We start from the raw sequence: 25,463 nt of genomic DNA, 5'->3' as shown, positions 1-25,463 counted from the left end.
ATATATAATTTAAAATACAATTTCAAGGGTTCAGGCACCCTCTCAAATTCATCCATTAATTCCAGGTTAAGAATTCTTTTTCTAAGCTTGTGTGGCTAATTCATCATAAATTAATATCATACTCCCAATCACACTGCCCTTGATATCTTTAGTAAGTTACTCTCCATGAAAACAATATTTCATGAGCTTTATATTTTTTATTTTTAAGCAGACTTACACAAAAGACCTCTTTTTAAAGAAGCAACAATTAAATTGATTATTGGTTGTCAAAGCGTCCATTAACCTCTGTCTTCTACCTTATGAGCTTTTCTCTTTTGAAACTCTTTCTCAAGCATTTTCAAACATTAAATCTCTTATCCGATGCAGACACCACCATATCTCATACCCGGTAACGATGAATAAATCTCCTTTTGTAGTGTCTGTGTTTATTCTGAGAAACTGTCTTAATTACACGAAATATTATAAAAACTTATACTGCATAGTAATTTCATGACCATGTAAAAATTTAATAATTACTAATTTGATTAAACCATATAGTTGGGAATTATTCAACACAGGTTTTTGGAAAATAATACTAGGGAATGTATGTCTGTATATACACATATATACATACACACAAATATATGTGTATATATTTTGGTATATACATATACAAACATATGTATATATAATCTGATATACTGTATATATACATATAAACACATATTAAAAAACCCACGGTAGACAGATAATTTAGAAAATGATGGAGGAACACTATGACCTATGCCGTGTTCTGATGAACCAGCCCCCATTCTTTATTGCACAACAAAACTGTTCTTGTACACTCTGATAATTCAAATATCAGTGACAATTTGTCTCCGACATAATAACCTGTCAAACCAATATACGTTGGTTCTGAAGCCAAGTGGTTGGCAGGCAAATCTCTGGATAAATCATTCTTTAGGAGCATGAAGTATCTGGCTGCCAACCTGGCCACTTCCCTTCCTAGCAGTGAGATCCCAGGCAGCTCAGATTAGCCATTATACATATCACTTTCCTCCTCTATGAACTCAAGGAAATAATAGCATCTATCATAAGGGCTGTTGTGAGGATTCATGAACTATGCATTACTAGTCCATAATATATCTACCACATAGTGTATACTTCATACATGTTTGTCCTTTTTACATTTGATATTATTGCTACATATGCAAACATGCTTTTCTCCATCATCATTACCTGGATAAAACTTTTGGATCTTTCTTAAAGTTCAGATTCCTGTTGTCTCTGCTTTTATCAAGTACAGATACAGATTCATAGAAATACTATGCGTGACAATTTATGATTCTCATAGGTACAGTGGCCAAAATATAAATTGACAGTTTTAAGAACAATGTAGATTGAATTGTATCTCATTGAATGAAAAAAGGGAAAAAAAGATATTGATTTTTAATGACCTGAACTTAAATAACATTCATTTAAAATAATGTAATGTTGGGGCACCTGGGTGTCTCAGTCAGTTAAGGGCCCGACTTTGGTTCAGGATATGACCTCACGATTCGTAAGATCAAACCCCGCGAGTGGCTATATGCTGACAGCTTAGAGACTGGAGCCTGTTTCTGATTCTGTGTCTCCCTCTCTTTCTGCCCCTTCCCCATTCATGCTCTGTATCTCTCTCCCAAAAATAAACAAACATAAAACAATTTAGAAAAAATAAAATAATGTAATGTTAACATTCTTACAAGTGCCAACAACCTCCTTTTCTCTGCACCTCAAAACACTTACGCTTTTTCAAGAAAAGTTTATTTATTTTGAGAGAGAAAGGTAGGAAGGGGCAGAGAGAGAGAGAGAATCCAAAGCAGGCTCTGCCCTGTCAGTGCAGAGTCTGACACAGGATCTGAACTTACACACTGCAAATCCATGACCTGAGCTCAAGTTAAGAGTCAGGCTTAACCAAGGGAGCCCCCCAGATGTCCCAAAACATTTATATTTTTAAGAGCTGACAATGCTATTGGCAAGGAAATGCCAGACCAGAGTATTACTACTTTCCTTCTATCATGCAGAGGATTGGAAAAAAAACTGATTGTATGTAAATGCTCCACTATACTAAAAACAGCGTAAACAGTTGTGTTGGGGGTCGTACTGAGATACTGTCTTCTTCAAATACAGAGTAGGCTGACCACACAATTTGTGAGCTGTCAGTGAAAGCACCTGGACTATCAGGTTGACTGTAGTAGTGGAGTCTTCCTAAAGGTCTTTGAGAAATGATCATGACCCGTAGTGAGAACATACTCCCGAGCTCCACTTTTGTCACATCACGGCAGCCTTTTGGCAAGATTTATTCTGAACTGCTCCCTATAGGAGCTGGCACTGTCTGGCTGGGCATGGTTCTGCCTGCCTTAAGCTCCCACCCTTCCAGGAGCTGATGTTTCCCCTCATCTGTCTCATTGCTACTTTGGTAGTAGTAATGCAAGGATGAGGGGTGTATGCAATCTGCAGAATTAGAACCACTCTTGCCACCTTGAGCTAAAATAAGATGTATTTGTCTTTTTTACTCTATAGCAATTACAATAATGAAAGTTAATAATTTCTGCTGTTTTGGATGTCTTCAATAAAAGGGTTACTTTCCAGTATGTAATACACTCTGACATGAACGCCAATATGTTCCCAAATTCCTTGAGATAGTTCAGGACATCCTCAAAGCTGCTCTGTCTAGCTGTGGTTCCAACATGCCCAAATGATTGAGGGTTTCATCACTGTTACTAGAATTCTATCACAAGGCAACTAAAGAAGTTGTGGGGAGACAGAGGGAAGGGGAATTTGGACTAAATTGAAAACATATCCTTGCATTGCTCTTAATGATGCTCTCGATTATTCTACAGAATACTAGACTCTTCCTGTTCCTCAGTTACTCATTCTACAAATGAAATGCACTGTTTTCTTGGTGATCTAGGGCTCAGTTTATCTCTTTATAAATGTGTGATTAATAATAATTTAATGAAGACTTACACTTATAAGTATCTTTAGGAAAAACAACAAAACCCCTGAGGTTTTAGTGCCCAGCTTTAAAATCTTTCATGGAACAACCGCATATTAATGAATACAGGAACAACTCAAGCAACTGACTACCATGGCCAGAAGGATGCCAGTATATCCTTCTACAGTCAGTCAGAGACTTTAAAACAATATGACTAATCATAGGTTGTTTGTGAAAGCGTTTCTCAAGAAAGGCATTATGACACTCTTTCAAAGGAAAAAAACAAAGATTTTGGGAGAGAGAAACGTGATTTTTTGGACACGAAGCACTCAACCTCTTTTTTCTAATTTTCTTTCTTTTCTTTTCTTTTCTTTTCTTTTCTTTCTTTCTTTCTTTCTTTCTTTCTTTCTTTCTTTCTTTCTTTCTTTCTTTCTTTCGTACTGGGTATCCTACTTATTAACTTTTTCATTTTTGTGTGAAATACATCCCAGAGATCTACTTTAATGCTCAATTTTTGGCATGATAGATACTTAGTCTTCATGAAAACTCTGAAGATTACTCCTTGGTCCTATTCTAATAATACATATAAAAGAAGAAATCTTACTGAAAAAAACAGGCACTTGGAAACTCAGAGGTCTCACATACAAAAGGAAAGCCAAATATTTGTGGTAGTCAGTCATCATTATAAATAGATTTCACAGCAGCAAATCAACTGTAACATTAAATAATTCTGAAATAAAAGTAAACATTTTGTAAAAATATAACATGATGGAGCAGAAGGTTAGTTCATTATGGGTGGATGTTAGAAATAGGTGTTCTTAGAATTTAATGTTTCTACTTAATATTAACACTGAAATTTCAGTTCCTGGGGAAAATAATGACTATGTAGGATACTGGAGTTTTCTCTTTTTCACAAAGTAGCCAGACTGCCATTACTCATTATCCATTTCTCAAGCTCCAAATTGAAGGGAAAAAAACCTTATTAACTATCTCATAAAATAGGTAAAATTCTTCATTCTAGTATTCTAGCCAAGAAACAAACTAAAAACGTAAAGGTGATCCACAGCCAAGGAATTATTTTCAAACTGTAGTAAGAAGGAACTGTACTCACTCAAAATAATCAACACCAATATTAATACAGAATAAAATACACACACACATTAAAACGACCGTCCCCACACCCCTAACAAAGGCGTGCTTCTCAAGCTATTTTCATTACTGGCCATTTTCTTTAAGAGATTTCCTAAAAGTCAGTTGTCTTTGACAGTGGAGTGTTTCTTTCTGGGTCCTTCTCATGGCCCGCTTGAGAATTTTACTAAATTAGAGAGCCAGACAGAGTTCCAAGTACAGCTGTCTAACTACCTGTGGTATCGGTCAAGACTGGGTAAGTAGTTTTCGGTTGTCTTGTGGGTTTGGAGCCTAAGCCCACTGTCTAATGGTTCTCAGTGCTCACGGACCAGTGGACTGTGGTACCCTGTGAAGCTGTGATTGTGCACCTGAACGGCTGGGTAGATAGTAACTTACTTTTTATCCAAAGTTGACAACTTTTCAGTAAACATTTAATTTGAGGTGCACAAAAAAGTATGTTTCTGTTCAATAATTGACTTTACTATTTCTTAATTTTGCCTGTGGACTGAATAGTCTGGTCAGCTGATACAGCAAAACATGAAAAATCTGAAAACAGATGCATCTCAAAGTATTCTAAAGAATTAACATACTGAGAAAACTGATGGTTTTATGTTTCTCATACTAAAACTTTACGGTAGTTGGTTATCATAAAAATATACAAACATATCTCAGTGGAAATATACTGAGCATCTTTATAAACATGAGGGCATTGAATAAAAACTAGGAAACTTCACACAAAGTTGTATAAATTTTTAAAAATTACAAGGTGACCACACACTAAAATATGTATGTTTCAAGAGAGAAATAGCAGATGTCAATGGTAATTTTTCTGAAGTAAAATATGAACACAGAATAAGTATCAGAGAGAAAAGAAGAGCTCTTTAGGATATCAGCAGGTGCTTCCAAAAGTGAATATAAATAAATACCTTTAAAAAGGGAATTCACCTTCCTTTTTAACTTCTTATATGTGAGCCACATCCCTGTACCAAAGTTCAAAAAGCCAATGCTCCAATGGTTCCTAAACCTTCGAGTTAAAATTGTTGAGAGGCTTTTATCTCTTTACTCAATAAGAATATGGTGAAATGAGATCATTTGGTTTCATACCTTAATTTTGCATTTTAATCTTCGTTACTATGAAAAATAAGAGCACCATTTCACTGCAGTCTGCTTGCTGACACATATTTATTTTTGACCCTGTTTTTTCAGTGTACCCTAAAATAGCATTATGTAGTACGTCATCGGTTCCTGCTACTTCCAATATACATAGGCCTACCATAGAGTACGTCATTGCATTTCACTGTTTATGTACCTACATCCCTTTGCTAGATTGTGAGCTGTTTAAAGACAGAAAATATGTTTTATCGCTCTCCCAGTCTTTAATCTATCATAATGCATAGCATGCAGTAGGTATTCTATAAATATTCCACTAAAAATGTTCTAGATATTAGTGCAATTCAACCTATCTACCATGTTTTAAATTCAGAGTATTCACTTCTGTGTCCTATTTCAGACTCGCCTTTTATTTTAAAGTCAGGCAAACAGGCAATCCAAACTTGTTTCTCTGTGTTAAGCTAACATGGGCATTTAAAAAAATAATATGCCACTATGATTTTCACTAAACTAGGAAAGGTTATTTTGGAGCTGCTGGGACTTTAGATATTTGAAGTAGTAATTACTTCCTCCATAAATGTTACCTTTTACAGTCAAATACTGCTTTCCTGTAGCAGTTCAACTTTTTACTTAAAGGAAAATGTCTTTTATTTACAATTCACCATACTATACTCTTATATGTGGTAATTCTCCTTTGATGTGTTTTGGTAGCACTGTAAAGTTGATGAAGCATTATCATAATAGAATAACTTACATTTATTCAGTATTTATTTTGTGGCAAGTATTTCACTAAGTACTTTACATGAGCTATGCCAATTAATATCCACATAAAATTTATGATTTGTGTGATTTTATGTATTTCTATCTCTCTACATATCTAGTCTTAGACAGGCAATTTTCTGACTATTAAGTGGTATGGACAGGATAATAATTCCCGGAGAACCAACTCCAGGTTTGTTGTTCTTGGTTCTTTAAAGATCTGATTATCCAGCAACAAAACCTGATACCATATATTGCATAATTCTAGAACCATGACCCATTTTAGTGAAGTACTTGTGTTAACAATTATAAAGCAAACAAACAACATATGTTAGATTGTACTTAATTAAATGCTATCAAGTTACTGCAACCAAGACTCTAAAAGTATTTTTTCTATATTGACTGGAAAGGATAGCAACTCTTACCTTATGATCATCAGCATTTCATATTAAAGTTGATTGTTATCATTTATAACTTACCGTAGACTTGGGTTTGGTTCCAGAACTGGCCACTTGGGTAGAAGATGGTAGGTCAGTGGATTCGGTGTTAGAAGACAAATTTATTTGCGTCTGATTTATTGAAATGGTGTCTGCTCCACTCTCAGATCCTGACTCCAGATCCTATTAGAAAAATGTATTGATATGAAAGGCATGTACATGCTCTCTGCATATCTTTTTCCCTGACACCCGCATTTTTCCACATCCTCCTTTTTCCAACACACACTGACATGCTAAAGAGTTGCTGACAGCAGGGGTGCCTGGGTGGCTCAGTTGGTTAAGTGTCCAACTTTGGCTCAGGTCAGGATCTCACTGTTGGTGAGTTTGAGCCCTGTGTCAGGCTCTCTGCTGACAGCTCAGAGCCTGAAGCCTGCTTCGGATTCTGTGTCTCCCTCTCTCTCTGCCCTTCCCCTGCTCGCATTCCGCCTCTGTCTCACTCAAAAATAAATTAAAAAACTAAAAAAAAAAAGTTGGTGACAACTGACAGTGACATGTCACCCATAACCATGTATTATTTTGTAATAACAACTGTACTCTTCAGAGGGTCTGACTTTAGAGGGCAAATACTGGTAATTCTTTGGTGATTAAACAACTCATTGAAAATTGGAAGGGCAGTAGTGGGAGCTAGCTGGGGCACTGCAGTTAAGTCAGGAGTTAGAGGGCCATAGATAACCTCTTACTCACTATATGATCATCAGTAACTAACTTCACACCTTTCATGCAACAGGGTCATTGTGAGTGTCAAATGAAAAGACAGTTCTCATTTCTTCTCACCTTACCCTCTTCTATGTTTCCATCAGACCTCCACAGTGACACCTACCACAATGGCTTGAAATCATTTAGCTCAAGTGTCTATGTGCCTAATAAACTATGAGCTGTATGAGGGGTAGGAGTTCTGTTTTGACGTGTGTAATTCAATTCTCCCATTTGGAAATGGGTGTGATAGAGTTCTGGTTCAAGATGGTGACATAGGAAGACTCTGATATCACCTCCTCCATGGAACATACCAAATTAGACCTATTAATAGAATAGTTCCTCGTGAAGGGGAACTAAAGATTGACTGAACAGCTACTGAACCACCAAAGACATAGAGAATGGCAAGAGAACAGCAAGAAAGATGAATGGGAACCAAGAGAACCCCACCCCCAACACTGCAATCAGCAATGGGGAGGGATAGTACTGACAGACGAGTAACAGATCCCTCTGTCTTTGGGCACAGAAAAAAACATTGTGTAAGAGAGCAACTAGCACAGAAAAGAGACTTCACCAGAAGTCTGCCAAGCTACAGAGGAGGTGTGAGAAACTTCTCCAGGTCAGGGAGACTGAAGAATGACCTGGTTTATATTCCCACCCCACCCTGAAAGCCTAGACTGGAGCAGGGTCCAGACACCAAAACAGGCAGGTCCAGTCATCTCAGTGAGCTTGTGACTTCAGCAAGCTCAGGGTCCACAAGCCTATACTAGCCCTAGTCATGTGGGCACAGAAAAGAGAAGCCAGAGTTTAAAAGGCTGAGGAGCTGTGGGAATGCTCTCTCCTCCTCGACCTTAAAAGCCCAGGCCATAGTAGGATTTGGCTGCCATGAAGAGAAGGCTTGGAAACCATAAATGGAGGGTCCTGATACCCTGGGAGGCAGGTCTTGGTGCCATAACTGATGGATCTAGTCACCACAGGGAGGCTGCCATCTCGGTGAGCACAGGGCCCACAAGCCCACACTACTTACCCTGTAGTGCTGGGGCACAGGAAGCAGGCCATGGTTTTGTGGGGGTTTTATTATTTAAACTTTTACTTGTTTTAAATGTTTATTTATTATTGAGACAGAAACAGAGCATGAGTGGAGGAGGGGCAGAGAGAGAGGGAGACACAGAATCCGAAGCAGGCTCTAGGCTCTGAGCTGTCAGCACAGAGCCTGACGCAGGGCTTGAACCCATGAACCATGAGATCATGACCTGAGCTGAAGTTGGATGTTTAACCACTTAACCACTCAGTTGGACGACTGATTCACCCAGGCACCCCAAATTTTTACTTTTTTTTTTAACTTTTATTCATTTTTAAGTGACAGAGAGCAAGTAGGGGGAGAGGCAGAGAGAGAGAAAGAGAGAGAGAAAGAGAGAGAGAGAGAGAGGCAAACAGAATTTAAAGCAGGCTTCAGGCTCTGGGCTGTCAGCCCAGAGCTAGAATGGAGATAGAGGGAGATAGATTGTGAGTAGGGGAGAGGCAGAGAGAGAGAGAGACACAGAATTCGAAGTAGGCTCCAGGCTCTGAGCTGTCAGCACAGAGCCTATTGCTGGGCTCGAACTCACAAGCTGTGAGATCATGACCTGAGCTGAAGTCAGACGCTTAACTGACTGAGCCACCCAGNAATTTATATATATGTATAAATATATATATTTTTCTTTTTAAAATGTATCTTGTTGGGCACCTGGGTGGCTCAGTCAGTTAAGCGTCTGACTTTAGCTCAGGTCATGATCTCACGGTTTGCAGGCGCTGACAGCTCAGAGCCTGAAGCCTGTTTCTGATTCTGTGTCTCCCTCTCTCTCTGCCTATACCCTGCTCATGTTCTATCTCTCTGTCAAAAATAAAGAACCATTAATTTTTAAAAATTGTCATCTTGTTTTAGTTTTTTCTTTTTGATTTTGTTCCTTCTTGTTCTCTTTTTTCTTCTATTTTCTTACTTTCTTATTTTATTTTATTATTATTTTTCTTATTCTTTCTGTAAAAGCCATGGTTTAAAAAAATGACTACCATATACAGCTAAATAACTACCATATATAGCTCCGGCCAGCCAGCAAAAGTCACTAAGCCCACAGTCTGCATAGGGGACACCATACAGAAGGCAACTCCTTAGGCTTTAGGAGAAGTAGCTGTTTCACCTAATCCATAGAAACAAACACAGGAAGTCAAGCAAATGGGGAGCTAGAGGAATATGCTACAAAAGAAAGAACAAGAAAAATTCTCAAAAAATAACTAAATGAAACAGAGATAAGCAACATGCCTGATAAAGAATTTAAAGTAATGATCATAAATATGACCACCGGGCTGGGGAAAGAAAAAAAAAAAAGAATGGAAGAGCTCAGTGAGACCCTCAAAAAAGAGAAAGAAAATATTAAAAAGAACCAAAACAAGTTGAAGAATACATAATGGAAATAAAAAACATACTAAAGGGAATCATCAGTACATGAGAGGATGCAGACAAATGTATCAGTGATCTGCAAGAAAGGATAATGAAAAACACACAATCTGAATAGCAGAAAAAGAAAAAAAAAACATTTTAAACAATGAGAATAGATTTAGAGATCTTGGACAGCATTGAGTGAACAAAGATTCTGATTACAGGGATCCCCAAAGAAGAGAGAGAGAAAGGTGCAGAAAACTTTTCTGAAGAAATACTAACTGAATACTTCCTTAAGCTTGGAAGGAAATAGACATCTAAGTCCAAGAAGCACAGAGAGTTCCAAACAAGATGAAACTAAGGAGGTCCATGGTACGGCTAACAAAATGTCAAAGGTTAAAGATAAAGAGAGTATCTTGGGGCGCCTGGGTAGCTTAGTCAGTTAAGCGTCCGACTTTCGCTTAGGTCATGATCTCACGGTTCGTGGGTTCGAGCCCCGCGTTGGGCTCTGTGCTGACTGCCAGCTCAGAGCCTGGAGCCTGTTTCAGAGTCTGTATCTCCCTCTCTCTCTGACCTCCCCCTGCTCACGCTGTCTCTCTCTCTCTCCTAGAAATAAATAAAAATATTTAAAAAAAAAAAAAAGAGTATCTTGAAAGCATCAAGAGAGAAACAGAAAGTCACCTACAATGAAAAACCTATAAGGCTATCAACTAATTTTCAGCAGAAACTTCGTAAGTCAGAAGGGAGTGACATACATGATATTTCAAAGTGCTTAAGTGGAAAAAAAAAACCCTATAAACAAGAATATTCTATTTGACAGGGTTCTCATTTGGATCTTAAGAGATAAAGAGTTCTCCAGACAACCAAAAGATAAAGGAAGTTATCATCACTATACCAGCTTACAAGAAATGTTAGAGGGACTTCTTTAAGTGGAAAAGAAGTGGCCACAATTAGACATAAGAAAAATATGAATAAAAATAATAAACAAAATATGGCCACATATGCATAAAATGTCAAAAAGGGAGCAAAAAGGAATGAGAGAAAAAAAGAAAAAGCAAAAAATTTTCTTTCCTTGGGGCGCCTGGGTGGCTTAGTCGGTTAAGCGTCCGACTTTCGCTTAGGTCATGATCTCGCGGTTCGTGGGTTCGAGCCCCGTGTCGGGCTCTGTGCTGACTGCCAGCTCGGAGCCTGGAGCCTGTTTCAGTCTGTGATTCCCTCTCTCTCTGACCCTCCCCTGCTCACGCTGTCTCTCTCTCTCTGTCTCCTAGAAATAAAAACATAAAAAAAAAAAAATTAAAAAAAAAAATTTCTTTCCTTCCTTCCTTCTCTTTCTCTCTTTCCTGAGTGTTTTTGAACTTAAATGACCATCAAATGAATATGAACTTCTATTTAACTTAGAATGTTATATATGAACCTCATGGGAACCACAAACCCAAAACCTAGATACACTAAAAATAAAGAAAACGAAACAAAACACTATAGACATTCATCAATCACAAAGAAAGAGCAAGGAAAGAAGAAAGGAACAAAGAAGAACTATAAAAACAACCAGAAAACAAAATTTAAAAATGGAAGTACTTCAAATACAAATGGCCTAAATAATCAAAAGACATAGAATGGCAGAATTGATAACAAACACACAAACAAACAAACAACAAACCAAGACCCATCTATATGCCACCTACAAGACACTCACCTCAGGCTACAGACATATATATAGTATGAAAGTGAAAGGGACAGAAAAACATTCAGTATGCAAATGGAAGTGGAAAAAAAAAGGCAGGTAGCAATACTTATATCAGAAAAATTACTTTAAAACAAACATGGTAACAAGAGAATGAAGGACATTATATAATGATAAATGGATCAATTGAACAAGAGGATATAACATTTGTGAATATCTATACATCTAACACTGGAGCACCTAAATACAAAAAACAAATATTAACAGACATAAAGGGAGAAATTGATGGCAATACAATAACACCAGGGAACTTTAAGACTCTGCTTACATCAGTGGATAGATAATCCAGATAAAATCAAAGAGGAAACAATGTCTTTGAATGACACATTGGACCAGACGGGCATAATAGAACATTCCATCCAAATGCAACAGAATATATATATTCTTTTAAAGTGCACATGAAACACTCTCTGGAATGGATCCACATATTGGGTCATAAAACACGCAGTAAGATTGAAATCAAACAAGACATCTTTTCTGACCATAACGGTATGAAACTAGAAGTAAATCACAAGAAACATACTGGAAAAAACACAAACACATGAAGACTAAACAAGATAATACTAGGCAACGAATAGATCAATGAAGCAAACAAAGAAGAAATAAAAAAAATACATGGAGACAAATGAAAATGAAAGTTCCAAGAAGGAAGTATAAAGCAATAGAGGCCAACCTCAAGAAACTAGAGAAAAAAATCAAATAAACAATTTAAGTTTATATCTAGGAGAATAAGAATAAACAAAGTCCAAGATGAAAAGAAAAAAGAAAATAATAAAGATCAGAGCAGTAATAAATGACATAGAGACAACAAGGAAAAAGAAAAAGAAAAAAGAAAATAAGAAAAAGAAAAAGTCAATGAAAACAATACCAGGTTCTTTGACAACATAAAATTAACAAACTCTTGGCCACACTCATTAAGAAAAAAGGAGAAATGACTTAAATAAAGAAAATCAAAATGAGAAAGGAGAAATAACAACTGACACCCCAGAAACACAAAGGAGTATAAGAAAACACTATGAAAAATTATATGCCAACAAACTGGGCACTAGAAGAAATGGATAAATTCCTAGAAACATATAATCTTCCAAAACTGAACCAGCAAGAAACAGAAAATCTGAACAGACACATTACAAGTAATAAAAGTATATTGACAATCAAAAAACTACCAAAAAATAAAGGTCCAGTTTCAGACAGATTCACAAGTGAAGCCTATCACTTTCAATCTATTCTCCTCAAACTATTCCAAAAATATAGAAGAGGAAGAAAAGCTTCCAAATACATTCTAGAAGGTGGGCATCACCCTGATACCAAAACCAGACAAAGACACCACAAAAGAGGAAAACTATAGGCCAATATCCCTGATCATATATGCAAAAATCTTCAACAAAATATAAGCAAATCACATACAACAATGCATTAAAAAGATTGTTCATCATGATCAAGTGGCATTTATTCCTGGGATGCAAAAGTGATTGACTCAATACTCACAAATCAAACAACATCATACACCACATCAAATCAAAAGATAAAAATCATATGATCATCTCAACAGATGCAGAAAAAGTATCTGACAAGATTCAACACCCATTCATTTTAAAACTCCCAATAAAATGGAGTTAGAAGGAACATGATTCAACATAGTAAAGACCATATGTGAAAACTCTACAGCTTACATAACCCTCAATGGTGAAAAACTGAGTGCTTCTCCTCTAGGATCAGGAACAAGATAAGGATGTCCACTCTTACCACTTTTATTCAACACAGTACTTGGAAGTCCTAGCACAGTATTCATATTGGTAAAGAAGAAGTTAAACTGTGACTATTTACAGATCACATGATACTAGAAGTATAGAGTCCTAAAAACACCACCAAAGAACTTCTAGAAGTATAAAAAAACTGCAATAAAGTGGCAGGATAAAAATTTAATACCCCCAAATTGGTAGCATTTCTATACATTAATAACCAAATGGCAGGAAGAGAATATTAAAAAACAACATCATTTACAACTGCAGTAAAAAGAATAAAATACCTAGGAATAAACTTAACCAAAGAGATGAAAGATCTGCATTCTGAAAACTATAAAACACTGACAAGAGAAATTAAATGTGGCACAAATAAATGGAAAGATATTCTGTTTTTATGGATTGGAGGAATTAATATTGCCAAAATGTCTGCATTATCCATACCAATCTACACATTAAATGCAATTCGTAACACCAACAACATTCTTCACAAAACTAGCACAAGTACTACTAAAATTTGTATGGAACCACAAAAGATGCCAAATAGCCAAAGCAATCGTGACAAAGAAAAACAAAACTGGAGGTATTACAACCCCAGATTTCATGTTTACTGCAAAGCTGTAGTAATCAAAACAGTATAGTACTGGCACAGAACAGACACATAGATCAATAGAACAGAATAGAGAGCACAGAAATAAAGCTACATTTATATAGTCAATTATTCTATAACAAAGGCGGCAAGAACATACACAAGGGGGAAAAGACAGTCTTCAATAAATGGTGCTGGGAAAACTGACAGCTATATGTAAAAGAATGACACTGGACCATGTTCTAACACCACACACACATAACACACACCAAAAACAAACAAACAAACAAACCCTCAAAATGGGTTAAAGACTTAAATGTGAAACCTGAAACCATAAAAAAAGGAACACAGGCATTAATTTCTCTTACATCAGCCACAGCAACTTTTCTAGGTATGTCTCTTACAGCAAGGTAAACAAAGCAAAACTAAACTACTGGGACTATATCAAAATAAAAAGTTTTGCACAGTAAAGGAAATCATCAAGAACCAAAAAGACAACTGACTGAATGGGATAATACATTTGCAAACGATATATCCAATAATATCCAAAATATATAAGGAGTTTATACAACTCAACACAAAAAAATTTTTTGATTAAAAAATGGGCCAAGGACCTAAATAGATATTTTTCTAAAGACATACATACGGTCAATAGACACATGAAAAGATGCTAAACATCACTAGTCATCAGGGAAATATAAATCAACCTCACAATGAGATATCACTCCATACCTGTTAGAATGGCTAAAATCAAGAAGACAAGGAACAAAAAGTATTGGCAAACAACTGGAAAAGTGGAAAACAAGGACCCCTTGTACACTGCTGGGGAGAATGCAAACTAGTGCGACCATTGTGGAAAAGAGTATGGAGGCACATCAAAAAATTAAAAATATAAATATCATATGATCTACTAATTCTACTACTGGGTATTTAATCCAGGGAAAATGAAAACTTTTTAAAAAATTTTTTAGAGTTTATTTATTTTTGAGACAGAGAGAGACAGAGTATGGGAGGGGGAGGGGCAGAGGGAGAAGAAGACACAGAATCTGAAACAGGCTCCAGGCTCTTAGCTGTCCACACAGAACCTGATGTGGGGCTTGAACCCACAAACTACGAAATCATGACCTGAGGTGAAGTCGGACGCTTAACTGACTGAGTGACCCAGGCGCCCCATGAAAACATTAACTCAAAAAGATGTATCCCCCGGATGTTTATTGCAGAATTATTTACAACAGCCAAGACATGGAAGCAATATAGGTGTCTGTCAACAGATGAATGGTGTGTGTGTGTGTGTATAAAATGGAATACTACATGTGTATATATACATATTTAATGGAATACTGTGTATGTGTGTACATATATATATATAGTGCGTCAACTATACTCAAATTTAAAAAAAGAAATGGGTATAATAACAGTGTGCACTCACAAAGCTTCACAAGGATTAAACAAGATATATGCAAAGTACATGTAACTGGCACATAATAATTTTCATTAAACGTTTGCCATTATTATAAACACTGTATTATTAATATCACAATGTCTTACTAAAGTTAGTACACAGTATGTATATAAGACATGTCTGCTGAATGAATGCAATTACTTGGTAACTTCATCAAAGGCAGTACATTAATCCATCAAATGTTCTCTTTGTTATAAGGTGGCCTGAGAGCATAAAGAAAAGTTGAGGGTGACAGGAATACAAAGGGGAAGCAGCAGAGGCATATATCATTCTACAATTTTAACCTGAGAGAATATGAGGTTTTTAACTTGTGCCTATGCTCCACATCTCAACTTTCTCATGACCCACACGGTTGCATACCATCTATATATACTGCCTCTCAACTTTCTGGCCTTATGTTCTATTATTCTCTTGTTTCTTGGTATGTTTCAGCCATACTGATTGTTTCTCAGTTCTTCCAAAACACCAAATTGGTTTCTACAGCAGGGACTATGTCCTTATTGTCTCTTGCCTCAGAGTTTCCCTTTGCTGGCCCCTTCTTGTCAATTCAGGTCTCAGCTTGAATATTCATCGACATTTCAAGCTAAAGTAGTTTCCTCCTTTCAACCCCCACAGCATATCATTCTCTGTTTCATAATCCACTATGTTGTTTATTTATTACCTATCAATTATATCCATCCATCATCCTATTTATCTATTGGTCAGTCCATCCATCCATCCATCCATCCATCCATCCACCCATCCATCCATCCATCCAACCATTCACTCTCCACTCATCTTTTTTCCTAAGATTATCTGCTTTCCTCTTTGAGAATCTATGTACCACAAGAGCAGGGACTTTACTGTCTTGTTCAGTGATATATCTGTCACCAGATCTTAGAACAGTGCCTGTCATAAAATGTTCACTAAATATTAAGAAAGAATAGCTAGACTCAAAAATATTAATATATCTTTCTTAGTCCTCACAATGAAAGTACTTTTTGGAGTTTTGTTATGAAATTATAAATCACTAGTAGCCTTAAAGGGTCCACTGAGGAAATAGAGAGGGGTTGGTAAAAGGGTAAAAACTTTCAGCTATAAGATGTATAAGGTCTGAGGATCTAATGTAAAATATGGTGACTATGGTTGATAAGACTATTTAAAAAAATAATAATTGAAATTTGCTAAGAGAATAGAACTAAAATCTTCTCACCAAAAACCAAAAACCTTAAAAGATAAATACATTAGGTCATAGATGTGTTAGTTAACTGGATGATGGGAATCTTTTCACATATATACAAGTATTAAATCACCATGAAGTGCATGTTAAGTACGTTACAGTTTTATTTATCAATTATACCTTAATAAAGCTGAAAGTAAAAGAAAAAGAAAAAGCAAGACTGAGCTATGAGTAGAATATCTCAATAGAGCAATAACTAAGGAAACTAAAGTGGTAATAAAAAAATATCCAACAATGGAAAGCCTAAGTCCAGATTGTTTCACTGACAAATTCTACCAAACATTTAAAAAAGAATTAATGTCAATCCTTTCCAAACTCTTTAAAAAAAAACTGAAGAGAAGGGAATACTCCCAAACTCATTTTACAAAGCCAGAATTACCCTGATACGAGAGCGTGATAAAGCCACTACAAGAAAAACAAAATAAAACAAAACAAAAAAATAAAATAAAATAAAATAAAACACCATAGCAAATATCCTTGATACAGATGCAAACATTTTCAACAGAATTCTAGTAAAGAGAATTCAACAGCACATTAAAAGCAAGTTACAGCATGTCCAAATGGGATCTATCCATGGGATGCAAGCACGTTCAATATACACAGTCAACAAATTTGATGTGCCTCACTAATAAAATAAAAGATAAAAATCATAGATCATTGCAATAAATGAAAATGTATTTCACAAAAATTAATACTCCCTCATAATAAAACCTCTCAACAACTGTGTATAGAAGGAATATATATGAATATAATAAATACAATGTTTGACAAACCCAAAACATCTTATTTTATGGTGAAAGAATGAAAACTTTTCCTCTAAAATCAACATGACAAAGGTGTCCACTCCCATCACCCTTCCTCAACATAGTAATGAAGTTCTATCCAAGGAAATTACAGAAAGACAGACAGACAGACAGAAAGAAAGAAAGAAAGAAAGAAAGGTCATCCTAATTGAAAGCAAAATTGTCTGTTTCAGATGACACAATGTTGTATATTATATATAGAAAACCCCAAAGATTTACCAAAAAACTATTAGAATTTTAAAAAATCAGTAAAATTATAGGACACAAATGAAAATATAAAATAAATACCAACATGTAAAAATTAGTTGCATTTCTATAAATAACAAGAAACTATCTGAAAGAGAAATAAAACAATACCATCTATAATTGCACAAACATAATAAAATGCTTGGTAATAAATTTAACTAACAAGGTAAAATATCTCTACTGTTAAAACTATAAGGCACTGAGGGGCACCTGGTTGGCTCAGTCGGTTAAGTGTCCAAATTCGGCTCAGGTCATGACCTCACTGTTCGTGGGTTCGAGCCCCACATTTGGCTCTGTGCTGACAACTAGCTCAGAGCCTGGAGCCTCTTTCAGATTCTGTATCTCCCTCTCTCTCTGACCCTCCCCTGCTCACGCTGTTCCTCTCTCTCAGAAATAAATAAAACATTTAGGAAAAAAAAAACTATAAGACACTGATGAAAGTGACTAAAGAATATACAAGTAAATGAAAAGCCATCCTACGTATGTGAATCAGAAAAATTAATAAACTGTAAAAAATTTTCATACTACCTAAAATGATCTATAGATTCAATGTAATTCCTATCACAATTTCAGTGGCATTTTTTACAGGAATAGAAAAAATGATCTTAAAGTTCACATGGAATTACAAAAGACCTCAAAGATCCAAAGCAATCCTGAAAAAGAATAAAACTGTAGTGATCAAAACAGCATGGTACTGACACAAAACAGACACATAGATCAATGGAAAAGAATAGGGACCAGAAATAAGTCCATGAAGTTTTCTCAAAAAATTAAAAATAGAACACCATATTATCTAGCAATCTCTCTCCTGGGTATATATCTGAAGGAAATGAAATTAGTATCTTGAAAAGATATCTGTACTCCCATGTTCACTGCAGCATTATTCACAATGGGAAAGACACGGAAACAACCTAAGTATACTTTGATAAATCAATGGATAAATAAAATATGGCATATGTATATATATGCATATATGTATGTATGTATGTATGTGTGTGTGTGTGTGTGTGTGTGTATCTCAAGAGAGAGAGAGAAAGGGAGAGAAAAGCAGGGAATCCTACCATTTATGAGAACATGGATGGGCTTTGAGGGTATTATGCTAGTGAAATGAAAGAGAGAAAAGCAAATATATGGTATGATCTTACTTCTACAGAATTTAAAAAATGCGAATGCATTCAAACAGAATAGAATGATGGTAGTCTGGGGTTGGTGGTGGAGGAAATGAGGAAGTGTTGATTAGTGACTAAGTGTTGATTAGAAGACATAAACTTTCAGGGTGCCCGAGTGGCCCAGTCAGTTGAGCGTCCAACTTTGGTTCAGGTTGAGGTCTCATGGTTCCCGGGTTCAAGCCCCACATCAGGCTCTGTGCTGACAGCTCGGAGCCTGGGGCCTGCTTCAGATTCTGTTTCCCAATCTCTTTGCCCCTCCCCTGATCATGTTCTCTCTCCCTCTCAAAAATTAATACACATTAAAAATTAAAAAAAAAAAAAGACACAGACTTTCAGTTATAAGGTGAATAAGTTCTGGGATCTAATATAATGCATGGAGACTATAGTTAAGAATGCAGTATTGGGGCGCCTGGGTGGCTTAGTCGGTTAAGTGTCCGATTTTGGCTTGGGTCATGATCTCACGGTTCGTGGGTTCGAGACCTGCGTCGGGCTCTGTGCTGACTGCCAGCTCAGAGCCTGGAGCCTGCTTCAGATTCTGTATCTCCCTCTCTCTCTGACCCTCCCCTGCTCACGCTGTCTCTCTCTCTCTCCTAGAAATAAATTTAAAAAAAATTAAAAAAAAAAGAATACAGTATTATATACTTGAAGGTTGCCAAGAGTGAGTATTAAATGTTCTCAGCACACATACACCAATACACAAAGGAATTATGTGAGGTGATGGGTGTGGTCACTAATCTTGTGGTCATCATTTTGCAATATATATGTATATTGAATTATCATATTGTACACTTTAAACTTAGTGTTGTATGTCAATTATATCTGAATAAAGCTAAAAAAGAGATAAGCAAAAAAAAGAACAAGTATAAAAACAATACACAACTAGAGGGTATTATGCTAAGTGAAATTAGTCAGAGAAAGACAAATATCCTATGACTTCACTCATATGACAAATTTAAGATATAAAACGGATGAACTTAAGGGAAGTGAAGCAAAAGAAATAAAAAAAAAAAACAGGGAGGGGGACAAAACATAAGAGACTTACAGGGGCGCCTAGGTGGCTTAGTCAGTTATGCATCTGACTTCAGCTCAGGTCATGATCTCACGGTTCGTGGGTTCAAGCCCTGCGTCAGGCTCTGTGCTGACAGCTAGCTCAGAGCCTGGAGCCTGTTTCAGATTCTGTGTCTCCCTCTCTCTCTGACCCTCCCCTGCTCACGCTGTCTCTCTCTCTCTCTCTCAAAAATAAATAAAACATTAAAAAGATCTATAAAAAAACAAAACAAAACATAAGAGACTTACATATGGAGAACAAACAGAGGGTTGCTGGAGGGGTTGTGGGAGGGGGGGATGAACTAAATGGGTAAAGGGCACTAAGGAATCTACTCCTGAAATCATTGTTGCACCATATGCTAACTAACTTGGATGTAAATTTAAAAAATAAGTAAATAAAAATGAGATGTGAAAAAATGAAAAAAGACATACACAACAATAAGGAAACTGCGAAGTAGTATTATATTCTTTAAATATGTGCACGAGCACGTGGTGTGTGTGTGTGTGTGTGTGTGTGCGCGTATAAAACACACACTTCTAACCAATTTCTAGCCCTGAGTGATTTCAGATTAAAGGCTATTTACTTTTTGGATGGAAAATACAAATATTTTTACATAAGAGGAATATGACGAAAATTTCATTTTGAATCAACATCAAACTGACAGTCATAAACAGCAGGTAATTTATAAACATCAAATGCATAGTCCTAAGTAGCAAGTAATTTATAAGCCATTTATATCTAACCTTTATGTACAGAAGAACTCTTTGCCTTCCTGTTTATCATTTGATTAGCTGATTAACAGGATAACCTCCTACCTTTCTAACAATACAATAGTTCTAAGGCAAACTGAAAAATATTTTAAAAGTCTATCATTTATTGTGTTTTTACCTTTTAAAGCTGTACAGCCATTACCTGCTTCAATATTCAACAGCCTTACTTGACAGGTGATGTAGTTAAAGTTTAAGGGAAGTAATTTGACCAAATTCACACTATGCAGCAAGGCTGACATTAAAACTCACATTTGTCAGACCTCAGAGTTCAACCCCTTTAAGTAGCTACAGTAATGTTCTGCTGGCAGGCTTAAAATACAACTACAGAAGTGATTTAAACTACATATTTGTAGTTTAGTACAAATCGTTATTATTTTGTTTCCTCTCTATTCACTATAAGAAATAACACACAAACTCTCAAAATCTCTCACATCTATTGCTTCTTTTCTTTTTCCACTTGCTACCATACCCAAAGTAGGCAGTTTCAAGTCCTAAATTATTATTACTACTGCCACCTAGTAACTGTGTTGTGACTCTGCTTTGTGTCACTCATCTTCCGCATCATCTTCCTACTAGGCTTCATGCATCACTGTTACCCCGTAACAGTGCCAGACAACGGGAATATAAAATCTTGGCGTAGTTCCCACTATGGGAATACACTATGATGTGCTATAGTAGAGGTGCATACATAGTACAACTGTGGCATCAAGAAGTGAGTAGCTAGTGATCCCCTGGATACACGGATCTGTAGAGAGCAAAAAAAGGTCTCATTGGTGACCCTCAATATGAAGGAAGTCATGGAGCCATGGTAATTTCCAGGGAGAATACTCTGTCAGACATAGAAATGAGCCTAAAACCTGGAGTTAAGATGTAAGGGGCAAATACAGGAAGAGGAGCCACTGAAGTACATGAAAAGAAACTGCTGCTCAGGGTATGAATGCAAAGGGAAGAGAGGAGCCAGAAGCCAGGGGAGTTGTGAAATCCAGGGAAGAGAGGATACTCAATTGCTTCAAATGCTCCCGCGGAAGGCTGAGGGGTTACCACTGGACTCCTGGATTTTTCAGACAGGAAAGGAGTTGCAGAGAAATGACAGAGCAGCAGACAAGAAATAAATCAAGGACTATATACTGTGTGGGGAGGAGAATAAAACTTGGCTCATGAGAGAGGACGTAAGAGGAAAAGAGAGAAAAAAGGGGGCATCTACGGGTATTTGCAGTTGTGAGGCTGAAAAATCTCCTGTCAATGGTCCGTTTTCTCTGCCAAGAGGAACATGAGGATGTGTACTAAAAGATAGGTGTAAAGGGAGGCAGGGTTTAGGGAGAATTGTAAAATTTTTGAATAGCTCCTTAGACTATGGGAAAAGAACCAGGAAGACAAAAAAATGCTGCTGAACAGCGCTGGAGGTTCAATTAAAGGTAGTGAAGTGGTTCTGGCTTGTATGCTTTTTAAGCATCTCTGCGGCATAGATGAAATACTCCAAGGTATTATCAATACTGCCTTGTTTACTCGTTAACTTGAACACAATTAATAACTTAATATTCAGAGTACCTTGTTATTGGGAAAAAATTACTTGACTGTCAGACAAGATTCTGGTTCTGGAAACGGGGAACAGTTGTCGGTGAACAATATGCCTCTTGGGAAGGGTTATGATACAGCAGAATGAGCATGTATAAAGATTAACAGTCAGTAAATACTACTGCCTTCTCTATCCGCCACTCGCACTCCTCCAGTGAGATGGGCCATCGTTTGCCAGCTCTAAGAAACTGGCACACAGTGAGTACTTGGACAAAACCAAGTTTTTGGACTCTCAAGGAGAAAACCAGATCCTGAGCTCTGGTGAACCACCAAGGAATAGTGAACCTGCATCATCAAGGCAGCCTCCTTTAAATCTCTATTTCTATTCTTACTTCAGTGATTTTTCAGCTTCAAGCCATTCTCCAGTCTATTATTTTTTACACTCTTTATTATAAGCAGAAAACTCACTTCAGTATTTTCTCATAAGTGATCTCAAACTGAGGTCAGCATTTCACTGTATGTCTCGTCTTCCCTGTTAAACTGTAAATACACAGTAGAGTGTAAGGGTGTGAAAGAGGGAGTTTCTCCTCTGAATCTGGGACAGTGCTACTTGCTGGATGATCAAGGTCATAATCATGCTGTTATAATCCCCTTATTCCATGGTGCAATTATCAAAAGAAATGGAAAGTGTCCATGGAAAAAATTTTGATGATGAGAGACTTTTAAAATTAGCTTTAAATACCAAGGAACAGAAATAAAGAACAAGGGATGACCTAGAAAAATATAAAGACCAAAAAGATGTTTTGGTCTTTGAGGACTTCAGGCTCTGCCTTATCCATCTTTAGCCCAGTGCCTGGTGTGAGAGAGTACATGGGAGAAGGAAAGAGAATAATACATTCTAAATATGTGCTCTGTGCCAGGCCTGTCTCTCATCATCAATACCTCTTACCATATGTTCTTCCATTCACTCTTGCCAACTAGCCACTAGATAGGAAATAATACTGCCTTTTGTACATGAACCTCAAGTTGAGAAATCAAATAATTTTCTCGTGTTCCTAGATACCCCGTGTGGAGGTGGTATTTGAACCCAGGCTTTTAAATCCTAAAGTTCATAAGGTCTACTGTAGTAGTTTCCCTATTCCAAGTATTTATTGAGCTGAAAACTTAGAAATGGATCTCAATTTACAGAATCAACCATTCTCAGCAATGGTGGTGATATTCCAGGAGACAGTGCATATAATATAAAATCCGGTTCATACTTTAAATGGAGGCTGAAGATGCAGATGTAGGCAAATCCTAAAATTATCACCTGAATTTGTTCCTGTTTGTGTTTTGCCTTTACAACTAAACAAAAAAATATGTCTAGCAGATAAGAGCTGTCTTGCTTTCTGAGATACAAACAATATGGAGTTGGTTTGGGTTTTTCCCCCTGAATGCATGGGGATTGACGAAAATTCAGTATAGATGGAAAAGGGGAGAGACTAAAAAGATAGGGAGCTATTAATATTTCTCATCAGACAAGTTCTAAAGAGAAAATGCACCCCATGGCAAACAAGTACTAATAAATACATCTCATTGAAAAATATGGTCATTTCTATTTTTATTTTTTAAATTTATTTTGAGAGAGAGAAAGTGAGAGAGTGGCAGAGAGACAGAGAGAGAGAGAGAGAGAGAGAGAGAGAGAGAATCCCAAGCAGGCTCCACACCACCAGCGTGGAGCCTGATGTGGGACTCAAACTCACGAACCATGAGATCATGACCTGAGCTGAAGTCAGAGCCTTAAACTGACTGAGCCACCCAGGCACTCTAGGTTATTTCTGTTTTAAAAAGTGATAGAAATGAATATAAAGATTAAAACACCCCTTCTTGTTGGGCTTCAGATTACTTTGATATTAGTTCTTCCATTGGGATGCCTGTCCTACTAAAGTATGTGCAAGACTCTACGGCAGCACCACAGAAGGGGTAACTGATTCTTTCTGGAGTGACAGAGGAAGCTATAGACAGTATTTCACTGTAAAGAAAATTTGAGATGAATTCTAAAGGGTAATAAATATTATCCAGAAGATCACAGGGAAAAATAAAAATATCATTCTACTGGCTTTAAGTTGAAGCATCTAATTTATTTTCCACCCTCCTTCCCCTTCCTTCACTCCTTTGTTCCCTCGTTTCTCTCTCTTTCCATACGCCAATCTGTCATCTATCATTTGCTTAAGGTGTAAGATTCCCAATACAGTCAGGCAGAGAACACAGTGTGGTGTAGTGGTTAAATGGCATGGCTTGAGATGAAGACTGCTGGGTATGTCTTCCAGCTTTGACACCTATAATTACTATCTTCTCTTTCACTCATTTGGAAAACATGAGGAATTAATATGCTAATATGCATAAATCATTTAGAATTATACCTAGCATATAACAAGGTTAGCTATCATTTTAATTTGTTTATTTACTTTGAAATATTCTGCCCCATAGTCAGAATAAGTCTTGAATAACTTCAGAATCAATGATAAAACTATACTAATTTAAGAATTTGATACAGAATGTTTCTATTTTGGTAGTTACTTAAATTTATATATAGGATTTTCCACCCCTTTGAAATTAGGTAAATAATCTCTTGATTTCATATATTAATTATTGCATAGCAAAAGTAACAGATTAATTGAAAACAGATTCATGACTTAATTATAACCAAATCTACCATCACATTTGCTAGACCTGTGCAAACAAAGCCATTTAATATACAGCCATACAATATAAAGTAAATATGTAAAATGCACAGTCCGTCCTAGAATCTGCCTTCCAAATTTTATTTTGAATGCCAGAATCTCAGAGGAGTGTCTGTCTTATAAGAAATCAATGCACATTAAAATAAAATTCTCACCTCTGTCATATTCACTGTATTTCACGGAGTGAATTTTAGTGTTTTCAAGTTAATCTCGTGTAAATTATTTCTTGTAGTATGCCGGGTTAGTCCAGCATCCATTCATCAATTCACCCATCTATCCAAACATCCATGCATGCAAGTGAGCGTGCAACAAATACTTAAGCATCTTCTGAGTGCAATGTAAATTTGTGAGATAATAGAAAAAAATATTAAACAAGATAGACAGCATTGCTAGTGGTGCTCAAAGGATGTCAGAGAAGACTGATAATGAGAGGAACAACTAGAATAAAGATGACTTGATATCTACAAAACATAATTTCCCCAAGGGACTTTTTTTGTCTAGCTCATAATAACCGTTTCCTTTTTAATGACACATCTCTTGTAAATAATACTGCACCAAGCCCAAGATTCTCTGAGTGATCTCTATGGAACAGTCTCAGGGCCACACCTAGGTAGGCAGTGCTACCATCAGAGATGTTTCATTTGCAAGAGGCACCGTATGAAGCCAAGCAGCAACACTGTCACGGGAAAAGGAGTGGGAGAAAGAAAGCTCACGGGAGCGTGCCGCCGCAGGTTTGTAGGTGTGCCGGACGGGGACGAACTGGCGCTGAGGGCGTTCTCAATGTCCCGATCAAGTTGGTCCAGTTTCATAATCAGCAGCACCATGGAGTCTAGCCGCGCCCTATCTCGATCTTCTCTTATTTCCTGAGGAACAG

The 25,463-nt window shown here is 36.7% G+C and overlaps 1 protein-coding gene across 1 annotated transcript in view; it reads right to left on the bottom strand.

Annotated features, from left to right (window-relative positions):
• The window catches only part of LOC144239171 (rho GTPase-activating protein 7-like), a 182,956-nt gene that overhangs the window by 70,902 nt on the left and 86,591 nt on the right, over positions 1 to 25,463 (bottom strand). Inside the window, exons 2-3 of the mRNA XM_077773179.1 lie at positions 25,303 to 25,452; positions 6,433 to 6,573 (exon numbers count right to left, since the gene is read on the bottom strand). Coding sequence (XP_077629305.1) covers positions 6,433 to 6,573; positions 25,303 to 25,452 — 291 coding nt within the window. The remainder of the gene's footprint in view (positions 1 to 6,432; positions 6,574 to 25,302; positions 25,453 to 25,463) is intronic.

This window comes from Crocuta crocuta, unplaced genomic scaffold (assembly GCF_008692635.1).
Source record: "Crocuta crocuta isolate KB4526 unplaced genomic scaffold, BGI_CrCroc_1.0 scaffold140, whole genome shotgun sequence".
NCBI lineage: Eukaryota > Metazoa > Chordata > Mammalia > Carnivora > Hyaenidae > Crocuta > Crocuta crocuta.
The sequence above is the reverse complement of the archived record's forward strand: the minus strand, read 5'-3'. Positions and strand labels throughout refer to the sequence as shown.